The sequence below is a fragment of the Plodia interpunctella genome, chromosome 28 (assembly GCF_027563975.2).
Source record: "Plodia interpunctella isolate USDA-ARS_2022_Savannah chromosome 28, ilPloInte3.2, whole genome shotgun sequence".
NCBI lineage: Eukaryota > Metazoa > Arthropoda > Insecta > Lepidoptera > Pyralidae > Plodia > Plodia interpunctella.
The window spans coordinates 2,760,930-2,783,126 of NC_071321.1; the positions used below are offsets into that span (position 1 = coordinate 2,760,930).

The following is a 22,197-nucleotide window of genomic DNA, read 5'->3' on the forward strand; positions in this document are numbered from 1 at the left end:
TACTTATTATTAGATTACTAAAACGTTTACAGTAAGTACCACGTTGGGTGCCATTTAATAAATTGCTAATTGGCGCCCAACGTGGAACTGTTTGTGACGACGAGAAAATTAACAGACTAGTTTAATGGTTACATATCTAATTCTTATACTTTTCGTTAGCATGAACAATAACTACTTAATACACATATTTTCCAGAGTAATATACTAACGAAAATCTAGGTCAGCGATCAGTATTGGAATAAATGCAGTTATTAATGATACTACTCCGATAGACCGAGTGGCGTAATCGAGTACTCGATTATGACTATCGGAAAACAATCGGAAATCTTCGCAAATCACCTTTGTTTTTCATTAAGAGTTCGTATTGGTTTTGAATTAAGAAAGTTTCGTTTCTCTTTTTACGACAAATGCAAAAATCAACTTTATTAATAGCTTAACATTCAGGATAACTAACATTTATTGTAAATATCTAATAACTAAAGTTTTATCTCTCTCTGTCAATTTAAAATACCATCAAGTGCGGTAGTGACGGTACATACTTTAGCTCAAAGTATGCTTTAACTTCGTATAAGGCGGTTAGAGGATTTACCTCGGGTAATCAATTATAGCGGTGGAGGTGTAATGGTAAAGACGCCCGTGTTGATCTAAAGCTCCCATATAAGTTTGTATAGTAATATATATATATCTGACTCCTGTATAGTAATTTTCATAGAGCACCACTTGCTTCCGGTGAAGGGAAACATCGTGAGGAAACCTGCACACCTTGTGTGTGAAATGGAGAATGAGTGAGCAATGGCAAACCACTCCATTACTAATGCCAAGAAAGTGGTTGTGTGTGTTTAATTCCACTTAATGACCACGACCCTCAGCCATGTGGAATACAACTATGAAGAAGAATCAATTAAATCTATTCTAAATTTAGCCAAATTTACCAATGAAAGCGTGACAGATAGACGGGAGGATATAGGCTGTTTATCTATAAAAGCCTGACATGCATTCCCAAGGATAGTAGGGTCAGTGGTCAGTCCGGTTTTGAATCCGCTGAAACTTCAAAATTTTAAGGTTATGAGGCGTCATAATCCCAGAATGAACGAACGAACGAATGATTGAACCGGCAGCACGGTCAGACGAAAGAGAAAATATACAAACGAGTTTAATAAAAGCTTGTTAAACATTCGTAGCATTATACGAGTATAACTGGCCTCGACATTACTTGAAGAGTAAAAGAGATGGGGCGACAGCAGACATTCCTCGCATTACTTCGTCTTGTTATGTTGGATAACGTAGTCATGTACTGTACATAGATGGGTTTACGCCCGGTTTTTGTCCTGATTGTTCCTGAAAAGTCACCGAATTTTAGAATAGAAACTAGTTACTTTATGCTAAATTTTTACTCATTCCGTAATCTGTTCCTCAGAAACTATTTCTATATACAATCATTAAAAAGAGGTGAGTGTGAGTTTGAAAGTTTGAGACGCGTAATCACCGAAACTACCGAACCGATTTCAAAAATTCTTTTACCGTTAGAAAGGTGCATTATCCAAGATTGTTATAGGCTATATTTTATCTCAAAATTCCCACGGTAGCGAAGCCCCGGGCAACATCTAGTCATTAAAACGAATACAAAAACGTCCATAGGTACCTTTTACTTGTGTAACAACACATATTATGGCAACATAGCGAAACCTAAAGAGTTTAGTTGACCTGATCAAAAATTAACCTGGATCATGGATATTTATCTATACATGTATGATTTTATATCATAAATTTGTTGAGTTAGTATCCCCTAACACAAGTCTCGGACTTACCTTGGGGCTAGCTCAATCTGTGTGATTTGTACATACATATTTATTTATTTTGTTGAATTGGGGGCCGTATCTATTTATGCCCCTGGGCCGGTGACTAGCTACGCCACCGCCTTCCCGCTTGTAAATTCAGCGTAAAAAATTATATTCTAGACGCAATATAATTAATGACTTCGTTTCATTAATGTCCCATATTATATTATTATTTATTACAATCGAGTGGCAAATTTATGCTGAGTTCACATCTTTATGCCTTACGAGATAGACAGAGCCATGAGTTGCGAAGCTTGAAGAATGGCTGGCTTATTAGTGGATATGTATCTATGATGATAAATATGTGTGTTCGGCTGGCATCCAGAACTCGTAACTCAATGTTGAAGCAAATAATATATTCAACCGATCGAGCTGACATTTTGAATACACGTTTAGATGACAACGCATTATTATGATAAGCATGACCTAATGGTGCACCCAGGCTCGGCTCCCAACGAGGCAACTCCTCAAGAGTTTACCTCACGGACATGTTTTTTTGTCACGTAAATGTACGTAATGCAATAAATTCTCGTTGATGAATATAAAAGCTTGTATCAATAATACTAAATCAAAATCAAATCATTTATTCAGAAATTAGATCTTCACAGACACTTTATCGCGTCATATTCGAAATTAAATAAAATTTACCAAAGCTACAAACTACTAAGTACCTAATAGCATATCGGAATGACCACTGCTGAGAAAAAATGCTTAAAGACAGTGTTAGTCCTATCATGCCATAATGGTCGTTTTTTCAGTTATACAACAATGTTTACACATGTACAATATCGGAATGACCACTGCTGAGAAAAAATGCTTAAAGACAGTGTTAGTCCTATCATGCCATAATGGTCGTTTTTTCAGTTATACAACAATGTTTACACATGTACACGGTCTAAAGTATCCTAATACCAACTAATATTATAAATGCGAATGTAAATTTGTTTGTTTGTTACCTCTTCAAGCGTGATCTAATGGACCGATTGTTATGAAATTTGGTACACGGGTAGAAAACAACCTGGAATAACACATAGCATACTTTCTATCCCGAAATTTCTACAGGAGCGAGGCCCCAGGGTGCAGCTAGTAAGGTATAAACGGAAAAACATATTATGATTGTGATCGAGAACTGACGAAAAAATGATATAGAATATACACATTTACAAAAATCTCGTTTCTTTTCAAGTTTATGACTATAACTAGCACATGTGTCTGTCTGTATCACGCCTGTAATATAAGCTTTATGTCCACCACGATTTAACATGTTTTATTAAATTCTGCTCAACATTTTGTGGCCATAGAGGCTCAGACGTAATCATATTCTGTGACTTAACCTACTTTTGGCTCACACATGTGACTCTCATCAGTTCAATAGTTAGAACTTGCATACTAATATCACTATACAAGTATAAAACACATTCTGAGCTTTCTCCTTTTTAAACGCAACGGATTTTGATGCAGTTTTCAATGTTGTTTAGACAATTTATTAAGGGTATTTTATCGCATAGGTTGACTCAAACAGAATGATTTTAGCATTAAGTTCTTTTGTACAATTTTATATTTGATTAATAAAGTTTTAAATACATATATATAATAAAACTATAAATACATATGTATAATAAAACTATAAATGTATAATAAGTATACAATTTTTTTAATATCTTATACATAACTAATATATAAAAAAGCATTTACAAAGTTTACATTAAGACAATAATTGTACTGGTACTTGAATTAATAATTGTTAGAGCGAGACACCTGTATACAGGTGAGTGTAGGTGCGAAAGAGAGGTGTATAGGCGGTAACATCAATCGATTTCGTCGCCATGGCAACCGGCTAGTAGAAGTGACTGCAAGATGTGGAGAAATCCAAAATATTTTTGAGTTCCCTCGTCCGATGAATCCCACTAAAATAATTACAAAAGTTTAAATATTTTAATGTTGTTGCCTAATCTCACGTAATCTACTAGAGTAAACAGATTTTAATGAAATTTAGTACATGGGTAGAATGTAACCTGGAATTATATTTAATTTTATTTATTACTTCATGTTTTATTTTTAACCTTGACTCCAGGCTACGTGTCGTCGTAACAGCGAATGCAACCAAGAACACGCGATGATGAGAGACGCAATGACGCATGCGGTTCCCGCCTTAAAATAGGACCATCCATATACTCTGAAACGATGTCTGAATCTTTATGAAGCTACTAGCTGCGCCCCGGGGCTTCGCTCCCGAGGGAATATCGGGATAAAAAGTACCCTAATCCGTCCAGTAGATTTGGCGGGAAAGAGTAACAAACGTACATAGACACATACATCCTCACAAACTTTCGCATTTATTATAATCAATATTTTTGGCGACTTGAATTAAATCAAATGTGTGACTTGAATTAAGCTGGTTTATGGTTTAAAATAATTATCATTTTTACGTAACTGTTATGTTTACGTAACTGTCTGTTTTAGAAGTTTTTAACTGTTCATCAAGAGGCGAATTTAGTGTCCATCAAAGATCTACTTTCCCATTAGTTTTAAACTGTCCACATTATTTCTAGATGTCTCGCGGTTTTATATGTTCAATGGTTATTAACCAAAACAGTCCATTAATGAAAATACTAATTTCATATATATCCTACAATATCACGTCTATATCCCTCACGGGGTGGACAGAGCCGTGAGTTGCGAAACTCGAAAGCCAGGATTACCTGTACAGCGCGGTGGAATTTGGATTTAACTAACGACACGTCATTGCTTCACTCGAGTAACCTTTCTCTGAAATCACGCTATTTGTCTACTGTCGCGTCTGTCTGTCTGTTCGCGATAAACTCAAAAACTGATGCTCAGATTTTTATGCGGTTTTCACCAATATATAGTGTGATTCCAGAGGAAGGTGTTGGTGTATAATTTGTTATGTATTTAAACGAGCAAAGCCGGGACGGGCCGCTAGTTGGTAATAATGTGTCATCGATGGAATAGATTGACATACAGACAGATACGGCATAGGACATTGTTTTATAATTTGTAAATATATTGCGGTGATGGTGTAATGGTTAAGACGCCCGCCTGTGGTTCGAAAATCCCAGGTTCGAATCCTACTCGTGCCACATGGGTATACCAATCTGACTCATGTATAGTAGTTTACATCGACCACCACTTGCTTTCTGTGAAGGAAAACAGCGTGAGGAAACCTGCACACTGGTTGATTATTAACTTGTGTGTGAAATGGAGAAGGCAATGGCAAACCACTCCATTACTAATGCCAAGAAAGTTGTTCTGTGTGTTTAATTCCACGTAATGACCACGACCCTCAGCCACGAGGAATACGACTATGGAGAAGAAATATATTGACTAGGTTGAGCCCATCGTCTATGAGAAGAATCTCCAGTTTATAGCTTTTCCCTTAATTGACTTTTACTGTGCGTGGGAAGAAAAGTAGCTGGCACATTCTACGTTATTCTTCCACTACCAGACCAGCTTAGAAGCATTATTATTTCAAGGCTTTTAACCATTGGACTTTTTAAAACTGTCCAAGTTTTTGCGCACCTCGGCTCGAGGCTTATCATTAGCGGGTAGATAATTAGTGTGAAAACTAGGACAGAATATATAGCACAACTTGTGACGTGCCTAAATTAGGAATATACGTAGATATTTTTCAGTACTTGCATTGTTGTGTTCCGGATTGAAATGTGAGAAAGGCTGTGTGATCACAGGATACTGTGTCAATTTTCGGCAATCAATATCTAGAATTTAGTAATACTTAGCACCAAGTTAATTTTATTGTAATAACTCTTCATATCAAAATAAAGTGAAAAAAAGTTTTGACTGGCAGAGACCACAGACTTATATATTATCCATGGATTTAGTACGTACTCCGTACTTATTAAATCCATGATATAAATAAATAAATCAATAAATAAATAAACAAGGACAAATCACACAGAGCTAGCCCCAAAGTAAGTTCGAGACTTGTGTTATGGGATACTGACTCAACGATACTATATTTTATAACACAAATACATATATAGATAAACATCCAAGACCCGGGCCAATCAGAAAAAGATCATTTTCCATCATGACCCGACCGGGGATCGAAACCGGGACCTCTCGGTTCAGTGGCAAGCACTTTACCACTGCGCCACCGAGGTCGTCGATATTAACAGAGACCAGCCCATTGTGTCAGTAGTACCTACCTACCAAAGTTAATGAAGCCACTTGTAAAATGCTTTATGGTACTACTAATATTATAAATGAGAAAGTTTGTGAGAATGTGTGTATGTATGTTTGTTATTCTTTAACGCAAAATCTACTGGACCGAATGTTTGCTTGTGATTCCACGACCAAAACATCAACATTACTTAGAACGCTGGATATGGCGGGAACAACACATAACAAAACTTAGTTTATATATCGAATAACTTGAGCCAATCTTAAAACATTAATGAGCAAGATTGTTGTAAAAATTCATGTGGCACGAGTATGATTCGAACCTGTGGCTTTTCGGTTAACAAACACTCAGGTCCCCGAAATACCTAATATTTAATCAAAATAATTGAACAACCAAATAGAGCATACTATAATCAATCTATTATGAATTGCCATATTAACAAGCTTAGTCGGTCTCTGGAGAAAATGTCGGAAGCTACACAGATTTAACGACGCGCAGACAGGATTTTGAAAATATCTAGTAGCACGAAGAGGTGATTCCGCCCTATGATAGGACCCTGGGATGTCGAATGAGAGGTACTAGGCAATGAAAAAAAAAAATACATAAAATGGCTTCTCTATGAGTTCGAAGGTCTATTTACAAAAATCCATACTAATATTATAAATGCGAAAGTCTGTCTGTTCCGCTTTCCCGGCTAAACCGCTGGACAGATTTTGATAAAATTTGGTATTCATATAGTTAAAGGCTTCCGTTCAAACATAGGGTAGATTTTTTTTCAAAAATCAACCCACAAATGACTATAATGATTGGTGAAACTTTCTATGAAAATCATTTGTTCTGCTTTCGCAGATAAATGCACGCGGGTGAAGCCGCGGGTGAAGCCGCGGGCAAGAGCTATTTAAATATAAATACATACAAACAATGCATCTTCACTTTCAAGCTGTTGAGTAAAAAAATGTACTACTTACTTCCTTATCAAAAACACAAGGAGCCATCGTAGCCAAATGAGATAGAACATTTCAAACACAGCGACAGGATAGTACCTATAGTGCGTTGTAAAACCGGACACTCGATGAAGGACAAAAGATGTACATAGCGCTCTGTCCCGTTTCTTCTCGTGTATTTCTATAATACGGATTTCGTAGAGTCGGTTGCATCAGTCTACTTTGACGTTTACTTTAAATAAAGCTCATTTAAACAAAATTGCGGATTTTGCGATTTTCTGCACAGATTATATTTAACGTAAACGCACCCTTAATTTTGTATGAGCAAGACGAAATACACGACGAAGTCTAACTCCCTCTCGCCCATTGCAATTCCTGATAAGGTATCTATGTTGATATAAATATAATTAAGTCATATATACATATATGTAATAGAATTAAAATAAATTGTCCGTCTATTTTTATCAATGTACGAAAAACCAAGTACTTACTTTATATGACATAGTAAAATATATAAAAAACACCAAAATGACGGTCAGAATGGACATAATAGCGTAATCAGAATACCAGTCACTTAAGATCAGACGAAAATAAGCCTTAAATTCATCGGTTTATAGGAGGTTTTGCCTTGAGGATATTTTAATTGCCTATTGCCTATTTTATGAGCAAAATTTTGTTATGAGAACTAATTATATTAAATTGGATATTAACCAGCAAATCGGTAGTTGTATTAAGTCTATTACAGACAAAAATAGCACATGAATTTACACAAATTTATTGGAAACTCGCCCCTATAACTACGGCAGAAAGATTCATGCAAAATTGTCATGCGCTCGATCCGACGACGCCAGATATTTACGTAGCAAAAGTGAGGTTATATTTTCTCAATTTCTTCCTAAAAAAGAAAATGGGAAAACATTTTCCCGAAACCCCCAGGGGTAACTTAAAATGAGAATTTTTGAGTTACAGCAGTTACTTTGATGTTGACTTTAACCAAACATTAACCTCCCCTCCACTGAAGTTTAGACAAAATGGCGGACTTTATTTTTAATTTGATTTTCTGCACTTAAAGTTAACATCAAAGTTGACTGGTGCAACCCGCTCTTAGTTATCAGATCATTTGTGATCGACACATATTTACCCGTAAGAAAAACTTAACTACTTTATTATAACTTATTAAATTAAAATTAATCACACATTTCTTTATTTTCAGGTAAGCGAAATCCACCATCTTCTCATCTGTAGTAAGAAACAAGATTATTTTTAGACAAATTAAAGAACCCCCCCGACTTTCAATATTCACTTCGCTACAACTTTCGAACGGCTGAACCGACTTTGATCAAACATATCTAAGAACCACCGCATAAAAATTAGCTATCAAATAAATAAAAAAAACGCGTCCACCCGTTAATGAGCTACGTACACAGACAGACCGACACACCTAGCGGTCAAATTTATAACACCCCTCTTTGTGCGTCTAATAAAAATCGAAAAAAATATGTATTATCCAGGTAAAATAGTTATAATTAGGGATTATGTTATGTTATGTTATTACATTATGACAAAGTTAAAGTTGGTTGGAAAGTAGATTTTCAAAAAGTATTTTTTTGTCTGTAGATTGTTATAGATAGAAAAGTGACATCATACCACGTTTGCCGTGAGCGAAGCCGCGGCAGGTAACAGCTAGTTAAAATATCCTTTACAGTAACTCTATCAACAAAAATGTATTTTAATATATAACCATTTCCGCTGATGAAAATTTTATTAGTCTAATCAGTTATTACAAATTTTTCCCTGAAAATAAAGAATTAAATTGAGAACGCGAGCCGTAAAGTTTGTAAGTCGTGTCCAATTTTCATTATTGACTTTTGTGTGCTTGAGTAGCGCCCTGTCAAAAGTCGTGTCGAATATTGCTTTAATTTATTTATAAGTAGCGACGCGTCCCGGCTTCGCTCGGGTAAACCTTCCACAGGAATCGCTCTATCTATCGGTGAAAACAGTACAAAAATCCGTCCGGTAGTTTTTGAGTTTATTGCGTTCACATGGACAGACGCGAAAGGGATAAAACATAGTATAAAAGAGTCGCTTCCCGCTGTCTGTCCCTATGTATGCTTAGATCTTTAAAACAACGCAACCGATTTTGATTCGGTTTTTAAAAATTATTAGTGTGATTCGTGAGGAAGGTTTAGGTGTGTAATTTACTATGATTTTACCCCAGCGAGGGCGGGCCGGGCAGCTTGTCTATTATATAAACCTAAGTATTAACTTCTCGACCACCTCACATAGCGCAACAATATTAACAATTTCAGAAAATATAAGGTTAACGCATATGTCTGTGATGAAAACACTACATATAAACTAGTTGTTTGCCGCGAACACAATATTTTTTTTTACAAAATTGTGAATATTTCAAAAACGACATAACCGATTTTGTTGCGCCACGAACTTAATAATTCTATTGGCAGACCATTGACATACCCTTTAAATTTTATCAAAATCGGACCAACGGTTCGTAAGTTATCGCGTTACATATGTTTGTTTGTAACGCGATAACTTACGAACCGTTGGTACGATTATGATAAATTTTAAAGGGTATGTCAATGGTCTGCCAATAATAAAATTTAAAAGACAAAAAAAATCATACATACTAAAAAAAATATTTTGCACCAAGTTGAATTGTAAACCTGGCAAATCCGACTTCCAACCGAAGTATAAAGATATGTATACACAATATTGATTGGCTGAAAACACTGTTGGAAGCCACTTTCCTACCCTTTCAACTGTCAACTAACCCATAACAAACTTTACAAATCCATTCGACGCAGCGTACGTAACAGAAAACAGGTTTTTTTTTCAATCTAGAATTTTTATTTGCAGTAATTTCAGACTTAGTGTTGCCGCTCGATAGTATACCGATAGCGTTACGATAGACTATCGATAGTTTAAGAAAAACAATAACAAACAGTGGCGTGTGCTTCCGCCCTACTATAGGACCACTACACATTCACCCGTGGATGTCTAAGTTCTTCTAAATTTTGTCAGATACGGTTCACACTGCTGGTATTGTCATTGCGGTAAATTAAAACTCTCACACAAACCACGCAATGTACAAGCACCACTGGCATCTGACTGAGTTCGACAATAGTATGTTAGCCTAAGACTGTAGGAAACGTATAGGCACTATATTGATTAGATACTAAACAGATATACTCACCAACTGGCAATCTGTCTGTGATTTTAGACATACTCGTACGTCAACAGCACATCAAGTTACCCCGCATGAACATCTAAGGTTTGTTAATAGAGGCGAGTTTGCAATGCAATTATGTTCTGTATATCTAAGTTAAAATATTTGGGGATCCTATAAATAATCATACATCTATGTTAATTGATAAATAGGTCAATAAAATTATTATTTTAGTCCAAATTCAAATCATTTATTCAGAAATTAGACCTTCACAGGCACTTTTTCTCGTCAAGTAAGCCTTTTTCTCGTCCTTCGACATTAGAGAGTGACATCAAGCAATAGTTCAATTTGAGACATACAAGACTATGACAAGACATTATCAAGAAACATAATGGACAAACAGAATGAAAGAGTTCTGTAATGTAAAAAATAAAAAGTTAAAACAATAAAGTGTTACAGTAGTCGATGTTCTGTTGACTGTACTAATTAATATTATTGGCCCAGTCTTTGAATATTGTTAGATAAAAGTAGAAACAAGTAGAAATCAAAGTCGCTGTTGAATTTTTTTTCGAGACGTCTCTCACAGTATTCGTTCGAGTGTTGCGGTGTGAAAGTTTGTTTGTCCGTCTTTCACGTCAAAACGTAGTGTTGGATTGAGGTGATTTTTGGCGTGGAGTTAGTTGGAGAGCTGGAGAATTATGTAGGCGTACTTGTATCAGACAATACAAAGTTGTATCGGAATCTCATGGCAAGAAAACATAAGTGATTTTTATATGGCAATGTTGAAATATTAATGTTAAGGCGTTAAGGGAAGTATAAGATTTGTGAACGTGACTAGAAAATATTTTGTAATTATCTAAAACTAGCTTTTGCCCGCGGCTTCGGCCGCGTGAATTTCCCACCGGATCATTAAATTTTCCGGGATGAAAGGTACCATATATGTCCTTCTACGTATTTCAAGCTACATTTTATGAAGAAGATTGGTTGAGCAGATAGAGCGTGAAGAGGCAACAAACAAACAAACTTCCTTTCACATTTATAAATAGGCTTTAGATCAATCAGGATAATTCTTCGCATCGTATTATTTTGAAAAAGGCAAAAACAATACCTACAATTAATCTGCTTAATTAAAATAATCAAAGACGCCTACACAGCTGGTTTACAACCCGAGAAAATTCCGACAATCGCATTATAATCCTGTCAAATAAAAGATGTCTGTGATTGAGGATAAAGTCTCAAAGTGAGATACTGAAAGCAGTGTTCGATACAATTATCAAGCCAATCTCTAGAGACGACCAACTGTGGATTCACCTTACTTTACGTGTGGTTTTATGCTCCTTTTGACGCTCTATCCGGCCAGTGTTAGCTGACCTCTTACCATGTAGGGAAAAGCGGTTGGGAATTGGAAAATTACAAGCAAAAAGGGGGCAGGGTAGTCATTTTATGTTGGTCCGATTCAGTACAATTTTACTAGCGGGCATGCGCTATCCCGCTTACGAGCCAGTCCGACAACACCGGCTGGATGTCTTTAACGCATCCCGGCGCCTGTTTTCCGCGAAAAAAATAAAATATTCCGAATTCAAATTTTGAAATCCGATACGCAATATTCTAATTTGAAGAAAATATTTTACGTTCTTCATTTGAAAATTTTAAGGTTCGATACAGAATTGTTGTAACTCAACAAGTGTAATTTTTTGATAACATGTTTATTATTATTTTTTTAATTTTAGGTGGGATGAGTGATACACTTTTTTTTATTTTTAATACAGTTTACGGGTCAGTAGACCTGTTGCCGGCTGCGACCGCGTAGGTGTGCGAGTAGCGTAGTGTCGACGGACGGATCAATTTTCAAGGACCTACCTTTATCAAGGGTAAAAGGTCTCCTTTTGATGTCCACTTATTGATATCTCTTTTTATTGCATCTATTTGGGATCTCGATCTTTTTTTAAATGTAGAAAAAAATCCATTTAAATTTCATAAACTCCAATTCATATGTCTTTATTGCAGTAACTGTGATTGAACTGTGATATTGAACAAGTTGTGTAAAAAAGAAAAATAGTAGTATCTCATTGGTTTCAATGTCTTAAGTAGAAATAATTATAATTCTTGTTATATAAAATACATTTATATATATACATTATAAGCATATCCACCGAGATTTAGATAATTAATAAAAATTAATTTAGATAATTAATAATAATATATAAAATAGATATTTCATTATTGTTTTTAAAGGAACAAAAAATCATATATTTAACATAATTTACAATTTATCTATATAAATTGTAAATAATGTTAAGTATATGATTTTGTAAATACTGTAGAAAGAAAATTGAATTTACAATTGACATCTTTGTATTACTTATCTGTCAGTAAAGCAAAATTAAGGTTATTTTCATTTTTCCTTTCTGACAGATACGGGCTGACGAGTCATCGACTTATGCTCGAAAATTGTGTTTGTTTAGGCAAAGTCTTGCTATATTTCCATTGGTTCAAATCGAAAAAGGATTCATTTATAAGGAATGAAGGATATGAATAATGAATCATTCATAAATATTCATCTTAGCGAAGACGAAACAAGAATCCTGCATATTGAAACGATGTTATGTACACTCGGAAAGGTTAAGAGAAATAGTATTATAAAATTGTCCATATTGGAGACGTTAGATGAAGGCCAATATGATTGTTGATCAAGAAAAAAATATTTTCTTTTGTCAGAATAAAAAATATCACCCACGTTTTGTAGGCACAGGTTAATTTTTCTTTTCAAAAACATTTTCCAATTTTTTTATAAGGATTATTTAAACCTGGTCTCGACCGTACATTTTGCGCCACCATCTTGTTTTTACCAATTTAACTAGAAATATGCAGGCGATTGTGCTATACTAAGTAATTTTAATTTTATTATATAAAGTGTTATATTGTTGTATTTGATGCAGTTGCCACAATTTGTTAAAATGAAATCGGTGGCCATCAAAATCATCGTTGTGAATAGTCACAACGATGTTTACGATGGTCATGATAGTCACAAAAGTAGATTTTATTAGATAGGTACGTGTAGGTAGTTTAATATCTTACAAAATATAGATTTTGTAAGATAGTAAACCACTACCAATACTTACTATCTAATAAAATCTTTTATCAAGCTTTATCTTCTGTCAGATAGTTCAGCTTCGGCATTATTTTTTTTTTTAATTCTGCTCTGCCAATCACAGCAATGTCTTCGAGAATTTAACTGTTTTTCTGTCTGACCATCGTCTGGATTGGCTTCGAGCTGTGGGGATGTCACAGCTGCTTTCAACTTGTGAATCTAGTTTTGAGGTTTTATGTTGATAAATAAATTGATAAATGAATGTACCTAATAGTGGACGAGCTGGTCCAGGCTTCCAACCAACCAGGCCATTATCCCTATTCATATAGGCATTTAAATAAACATGGTTACCTTATGCCATTCGTGTCGTCGAAACTACGCAGCTTGTTGGAAACACAAATAATGAATAATCCACTCAAGTAATTGCTTTTATTATCAACACTATTACGTAATACATGTTGATGAAAAGCTGTTAACGTTTGTTAAATTAATATTATGTGATACCAATTATCGTTAATGAAATATTTGATGTTACATATTGAAATACTTAGCGTTTTAACTCATTAAACAAATATAATTAATTTTACGAGCAATTATTTAATACATTTTTATTGACATAATATATTATGTACGATGTTCCTCTTCAATTTGTAATAATATTCCAACGTCAATAAAAAAAATATTAGTACAATGTCATTGCTATCAAACTACACTTGTATAATCCATAACAAAAGTTTTATGTCTCTATTTGTTACACCATATGTTACCTTTGGGAGTCATAGTTCATAAATATTCCGGGATCTTACATAACTTAGTATCTTATATATATCACATACAAAATCTCATAAATAATGTTTGATTAATGCTTAAAAAAGACCATCATGAGGACGAACTTGGCTCAAATGAAAACCTTTTGAAGACAGATTCAAATGAGTTTCAAATCTTCCGTATTGTATTCATGTATTCACATTATAATAATCCCGCTATGGATTCATTGTTATTCAAAAGTTATTGGGGTTTGTCCCCATTGTGATACAAGATACCGCTGTGACCCAAATATATGGAGTGTGCATTACCCAAATTAAAAGGTGCTTTATGATAGTGGTTGATGAATGCTTTGTTTTCGTGGATTCAAGCCATTCTATTGAACGAATATATTTTATTTATGTATACAATACTGTTAATTTACCATTATATAAGCGATTTTATTCGAAAAATACCGCGTGTTGAAAGAACTTTCAATATGATTTGTAATCACTTAAATAAATCTAGCAAATAAAATGTATGTTGAATTTACAGAATATCAAATAAGAGAACGTAAGATTTAAAAAGTGTCAAATTTGCGGTTACGACTTTTTACCCCAAGTACTGAACCGGTACTGAATTTTAAAAGTGACATTTTGATTGTGTTACTTTATATTTCGAATAGTGAAGTGAAATTAAAACTTAACAAACTAACTGGCCAGTGTTTTCGGTGGATTGTAAAGTTTTTTTTTTTGTTTTACAAACATGTGCGAAATGTAAGGTCTAGATGTCCGACGGACCATCTCGCCTGCCCCTGATCAATCCAAAATGCAAGCCCCACGAAATGTGGGCCGCCATGACACGCTCTATTGAGATACTCGTCGCTTTTTTCGAGTACTATGCACAGAGGTAAGTGGATTTTTTTAAAAAATATTAATTTACGATTTTAGAAAATAAATATTAATTTACGAGCTCTTGAACGCGCCTCTACTCGCGGCAAGAAGTAGTATGTCACATTCCAGCTCTTCGACTATCTCTATATTAAAAATCACCTCAACCTACTAATCAAAAAACCCGAGGCTGAGGCAGACGAGTGGAACAAGCCGTTCCGCCGTGGCATTAACAAAATATTTTGTTTAGTCCACAAAACTCTAAAACAATTTGTTGGAATTTGAAAGTATAAACATATATGCCTTTTCTCTAACAAAAGTAATACGCGGAGCTGAGGCAGACGGGTGGGGGTAAGCGACACAAAACTCAAAAACGTTTTTATGTAGCTGGAAGTATAAAATATACTTATCTCGTGTGTATTTTCAAGAACACGAGAATAATATTATCACTGAAACTGGGTCATACGGATATGTATCTTTGAAATGTTCTGTTTTTGTTTTCAAACCAGTACTTAAGTAGTTACGTCGGTGTTTAGTAATGTGACTCATTTTTACGAGATTTCACTTAAGTTAATAACCAATTTTTTGTAAAAAAAAACTAGCGACCGAGCCCGGCTTCGCATGGGGTCAATTATCTTATACTATTTATTATAAAGAGATAAGCGTTTGTAAGTTTGTATGTTTGAGGCGGGTAATATCCAAAACTACCGGACCCATTTTAAAAATTGTTTCACCATTAGAAAGATACATTTTCCAAGATTTCTATCTATACGTGCGCATGAGAGATTTTTTTTTTAAATTATAATTGCAATGTCAATCAAAAATGCCACCCCGAATTGTACCCGGTTCAAAAGTACCCATAACGCTAGCTGCGTTTCTTCGTTGGATAGCAATTGATAAGCCTTTGAGAGAATTGTATTTGTATCACCCCAAAAAATTTTTCAAGACTTTAATTGCGTTACATTCGTACTATATTTGATTAGAATCTGTTTACAGAATCCTTACAGAAATATTTGCTGAACCTAACGACCTTATCGAGTAAGTAGAATTGTAAGTTAACTTATAACACGCTAGATGTTGCCCGGGGCTTCGGCTCCTTGGGAATTTTGAAATAAAATATAGCCTATAGCAATCTTGCATAATGTACCTTTCAAATTGTGAAAGAATTTTTGAAATTGGTTCGGTAGTTTCGAAGATTACCCGCCTCAAACATACAAACTCACAAACGCTTACCTCTTAATAATAATAGTATAGATAACACATAGAGAACCTTCTAAAGAGCATCCGAAATTGTTACTTATTTTGCATTGTAATGGTAAGCATGACCTGATGGTGCAGCCCGGATCGGCTCCAGTGATGGAACTCCTCAACCGTTTACAGCACAGACATGGGTTTTTTGTCAGACGTTAAATGCCATAAGATCTCTTTGACGACAATAAAAGCCTGCGGCAAAAATGACATTTTTGTAACAATCTTGTATTTGTAACAATTATTGTGATCAAAACTCAATCACAATAGGCTATTTGACAAATTTTGTTTGATGGCTATTCGAAGGCCCTTATATCATTAGAAACACCAGTGAAAAAAATACTGTGATAATTACAATACTTTCAAAGATATGTCAAAAATAAAATCACACATTTTTGGACTCGTCCAAACGCACCACACTAAATGTCACGAACAAGTGACGTCACAACGTGCTGAAATGTTCGCTAAGAAAGTTGTGTTTGTTCGACAGCTACATTAAATATTACGTTTATGGTGATGACTTCTTAATAAAAGTTGTTACAAAATTTTAGTTTTTTATGATGGTAGAGTTTGTTTTTATAATTTCATTTTTTTTTTTAAATGGACTTTCCAACTAACTTTAAATCTTGGTATTTAGATCCAACTGCATTGTTACAGTCTATGAATCATCATAGTGATCATATATCTATTTAACCTAGACTATATATATTTTTTTACAATTCTCTGACCTTGTCAACTATCCTATTGTAACATTTGTTTTGTTTTGTAGGTTTTATTACCTACATTGTAATTTGTTCATTGCAGTAAATATAAACTACTACATTCTCATGCATTCACGTCGGAATCTGACCGAGTTCAGCGATTGCACGATAGAATATATAGTGGTTCTATTCTAGGACGGAAACCACACACCGGCTAATATGCTATTATCTCAATTAATCGTGAAAAATTGAGTTCCAGAAGTGATAATCATAAATTTAAATAAAAGGACCATAAAAACAAATTACTTTTTAACTTACACGATGTCCATTATTGTCTGTTATGCTTTTAAGTAAAATTCTTGTATAAAAGATTCAAAAGCATCTTCTTGTGCTAAATCATTTTTACAGCGTGCGATATTTATTACGTTTTATTTGGTTTTAAAACCATTGCTTTCGACGACCTCGGTGGCGCAGTGGTAAAGTGCTTGCCTCTGAATCGAGAGGTCCCGGGTTCGAATCCCGATCTGGTCATGATGGAAAATGATCTTTTTCTGATTGGCCCGGGTCTTGGATGTTTATCTATTTATGTATTTGTTATAAAATATTGTATCGTTGAGTTAGCATCCCATATCACAAGTCTCGAACTTACTTTGGGGCTAGCTCAATCTGTGTGATTTGTCCTAATATATTTATTTATTTATTATTTGTTTATAACTTTGTTTTATAAATTTAAAATTGAGCATAGTTTTTGAGCTTAGCTTCATGACTTAGCAATTATGTCTCATTTCTGCTTTTTCCAATTGCGTTCGGGGTCGTAAAGCCACAAAGCAATAAAATCGTATAAATTTTAAAGATTCCACTGTGATTTTACAACCGGCCCGCCTGACGTCGACCCTCCTCGGCAATTCTATTGTTGACTAATTGACGGGCGTCTTAACCATTACACCACCAAAATAAAACTAATTGTGTAAATACTAATATTCTCCAAACACATAATCTTTATTTTCAATTTGATTTTTTATGTTATGCCAACTTTTATATATATAAGTATTTTTTAAAATTATATTTGTTCATTTAAGCTGAAAAATCGGCGCTGTGGCAAATGGTGATCGCAGTCATGGCACTAAGCTGAACTGGCATCCTTTTCGGCATAGATTCTCCCCTAGTTTGTACATGTGTTACAAATGTAAAAACTTTAACTTTTTTTTTTGCCGAAATAAAACATTTCTTCCTCTCACTTATATGTACAAACATATAATATTATTGCCAGTACTACCCACATAACGTAATATGTAGTAAAGCTGTAAAGGATATTACGCCTATTTCAGGGAAGAAATGTGTGTAATAGCATTTTAGACCTACGTGACCACGCGGCTCCACGCGGCTCGCTGGGTTTTAGGACCTAAAGCTTGATCTCCACTGAAAAATAAATATTTTTATTGCTGAGTTTAATTATACGTCCATCTCTATAAGCAATTTATATTAGTTCTCTTTTATTTAAGTCTTTTCCCGGTTGCTTCCTCAGCCTCTGCTTGGGATATGGCAGTGAAGCGTGACCCTTGTTCAAGCGGCATAAAAGGTAAGCAAGTCACGGAGATGACAATTCTCCGTGGGCGAGGCTGGACCGTGTGACAAACTAGCGTATTCGCCGCAGTTTTCAGCTTCGTGATTCGTAGCAGACAAATACCAGGAGTGCCGCCCGCGCTGGTACGGCCACGTCTTGTGTAGACCAGCAAATTACGTAGGGAACAAATGTCTGGCTATGCCGCTCCCGCCCGGCTCTGGCTGAAGGCGAACCCAAGAAGTGCTGGCTTGATGTCGTCGAGGATGATATGCGTGACAATGGTCTGATAACTAGTGATGCCGACGACCGTGCGAAGTGGAGACTAAAACGTATGAAAGAGGACCCTGGACTCTGTCGCTTAACGGCTGGAGAAGAAACCTGAATAACGTTCTAATGAGAGAGGGAGAGATAGGTAGAGAGAGAAAAAATTACAAAATTGTAGACAAAAATTATATTCGTTCACATAGATTGTTTGACATTGTATGTCGTTGGAGCGTTTTGTTTTTCACCCAAAATCCGTTTAATCCGTTCGACCTGTCGCATTGTTCCGTGAAAAATGATTTAGCTCTTTTCAGTTGAACACGATACTATATCAGTGGATTTTGTGACACACTGCTTGTTAGAATGACGAGCTTTATACAAAAATTATGAACCTGTTCATGTATCTCTCTCTCTCATTTGAACGTACATCGAGAACGATTGCTTCCTCAACCGTTAAGCGTTGGAGTCCACGTTCTTTCTTTTTTTATGGTCCAGTTCACACGGTTTTTGGTATCTTCCGTAATCATATCCACAGAATATATAATACTAACTTTTGCCCGCGGCTTCACCCGCGCGAATTTTTCTACGAAAGAAGAACACACATGTTACATACAAACTTTCATCCCCTATATTAACTTAGGGGTTGATTTTTTTTTAATTGCCTATGTTTGTACGAACGGGTGTCTCTAACTACATGCATACCAAATTTCATCAAAATCGCTTCAGCTATTTAACCGTGAAAGCGGAACAGAGAGACAGATTTTATACTACAGACAGACTGATTGTAGTTTAGTCGTTTTGTAGAATAAGGTCCAGCAAAATTAGCAATATCTTACATCTTTTTATTGGTTGTCTTTGCCACCCGTGTGTCAGAATGCTACTAAGCCCTTCATTTTTCCACCTCAACTCTAAATCACACAACCCACGACCGATATTAATCATAATATTTCGTGTGACAAATGTTTGTGTGTACGTACATTCTGATTTGCATGTCTACTCAAAATAAACTTAAACTCTAGGTACCTTACAAGATTGGTAAAGCAGGTAAAGCGTGAAGAAGTAACAAACAAACTTAGTTTCGCATTTATAATATTAATTGGGATTTTATTAATATATAATCAAAAACCACTTTTTGTATGGCCGAGTGATCGGTAGACGTTCCTCTTAAGAAATCTATATATCTTATATATTCTATTATATATGTCTGTACATATGAGATATTACAGAAAAATAATGATGGACTAATAGAAGCCAAATTTTTTTAAAATTTTTGTCTGTCTGTATGTTTGTTCGCGCATCACGCAAAAACTACTTAAGAATGATTGATGCGTTTTCCACAGCTGTATAGAGAAAGATCTAAGTTAAAATCTAGTATAGGTGGGTTGCTTAGAACCGGAGATATTGACAAAAATAATTTATGAGCGGACGCACATAATAAATGCGGGCGAAGCCGCAAGCAAAAGCTAGTAAATGATAAATAAAACTTATTTCGTAAACTCACAGTAGATCCATATACGAGCATATTCAAATTATGTTAATACAGTAATAATGCAATAAAAAAAGAAAAAGTGGGAAAGCGGACCCTGGGCTCCGACCCTCGGCTGAACGGCTGAGGAGGAAACCAGGAAAACAGATGCGAGAGACAGTGATAATGCAATAAAAAGCATCGTTATTACGATACCAACATCATTAATATGGTATGCAAAATTATTCCTAAATGCGCTATTCCTGTAAACAGAAACATTTCCCGAAATGCAAGTATGTAGTTACTAACAACGAAACAGCTTTGGAAATTCCAGAAATGGAGCTGGAATTCTGAATACCGGCAATTGCTGGAAATCTCTAAAATCTGAAATCTGGCTGTATTGTGATATGTGATTGTGGTTGTATTTAGGACTGGCTATTGCCCGCGGCTTCGCCCTCGCATCTCCTGTTCTAAGCAATAAATCGATGAAACCAATACAACATTTGAAGTTAAACCATCTGCTGTGCAACTGAGAAAACCTCACCAAATTCCATCCATAAGTTTTTACATTTATTTTATATTTTACAACTTATATTTTACTAGATGTTGCCCGGGGCTCCGCTCTCATGGGAATTTTGAGATAAAATATAGCCTATAGTAATCTCAGTTAATGTACCTTTCTAATGGTGAAAGAAATTTTGAAATCGGTTTCGTAGTTTCGGAGATTACCCGCCTCAAACATACAAACTCACAAAATCACATAAACTAAATATATCTATACTATTATTTATTACAGATTTAGAAAGAAAGAGGTCAATATGAAAAAGAACATTTTCCATCCTGACATAATGTCGGTCAATATAATACCTACTTCAATCCCCACGAGCTTAGTTACAATTGCAATCGATACCGATTCGTTATATGATGAACGTACGTCGAATTTTATCTCGTAATCTAAGTACTATCCAGTGCTATATGTGTTATATCAGTTACATAAATTGTTCTATTTATAATAAGCTGTATGTAGACATTTAGTATTTTTAATCCCCATAAAATAAAATAAAATAAAAATATTAGGACAAATCACACAGATCGAGTTAGCCCCAAAGTAAGTTCGAGACTTGTGTTATGGGATACTAACTCAACGATAGTATATTTTATAACAAATACATATATAGATAAACATCCAAGACCCGAGCCAATCAGAAAAAGATCACTTTCCATCGTGACCCGACCGGGTTCGAACCCGGGACCTCTCGGTTCAGTGGCAAGAACCTTACCCGTATGACCCATTTGTTAGACGTCTTTGAAGAAAAGACTGCGGTGAAGTTTGTTTCGCTGCTTTTTCTTCACCTACCTACGCTTTGGAAGTCGGCGGTAGACTTAATTAAAGTAACTTTTTAACGTCACTAAGTGATGTATATCATCCTAATTTGAATAAAGAATAGTAAATTTGAATTTAACAAGTCCAAATCTATCGATGTTTTGTCTATTGTATTATTCTCTAATAATATTGTCTTTTGTATTATTCCAAATTCAAATCAAAAGAAAAAATAGAATCCCATTCCATTTTCAATTACTTTTTTTCTCAATGCTCGAAATAGGACAAAATCACTGGCCGTTTCGGTTACACATGTAACATATCTATGGTGCGTCACATCGATTACGTGACGTACTCGAGTACACGTGACATATCGTACAAGATCCGTCGCCCCGTGATCTGAAGATAAATTGTTTGGATTCTGACCGGAATCCCACAACATCACATTATTATGTTTGAGTAATTCAAATTCTTTTATATATTTTGATTTTAAATTAATATTACGCAGATATTTATTATTTTTTAGCATCAGTCGATATATTTTTTTTTATAAAATTCATTTATATAAAATTCATTTATATAACAGACAACATTCAAAAATTCGACAGACATTGGATGGAAAACGCCAAAGACGTGCTCCTTACGTGGAAAGAGAGAGGGGCTTTAGCCCAGCAGTGGGACATGCTATAGCTAAAAAAAATAAACATCATATCGACTACAATGTGATTTAATTTATATTAAAACTAGCAGCCCGTCCTGGCTTCGCTCGAGTAAAACCATT

The 22,197-nt window shown here is 35.0% G+C and overlaps 1 protein-coding gene across 7 annotated transcripts in view; it reads left to right on the top strand.

Moving 5' to 3' along the window:
- Syt7 (Synaptotagmin 7) overlaps positions 1-22,197 on the top strand; it is a 348,961-nt gene that overhangs the window by 268,286 nt on the left and 58,478 nt on the right. The window contains exons 1-2 of one of the 7 annotated variants that reach the window (XM_053765758.2): positions 11,590-11,861; positions 14,522-14,875. The exons of 4 other annotated variants lie outside the window; for them this stretch is intronic. In XM_053765758.2, coding sequence (XP_053621733.1) covers positions 14,754-14,875 — 122 coding nt within the window. In that variant the 5' untranslated portion in view covers positions 11,590-11,861; positions 14,522-14,753. Of the gene's footprint in view, positions 1-11,589; positions 11,862-11,994; positions 12,010-14,521; positions 14,876-22,197 lie in introns of those variants that run through there. 2 more of the 7 variants (XM_053765757.2, XM_064436895.1) reach the window with 2 other exon arrangements.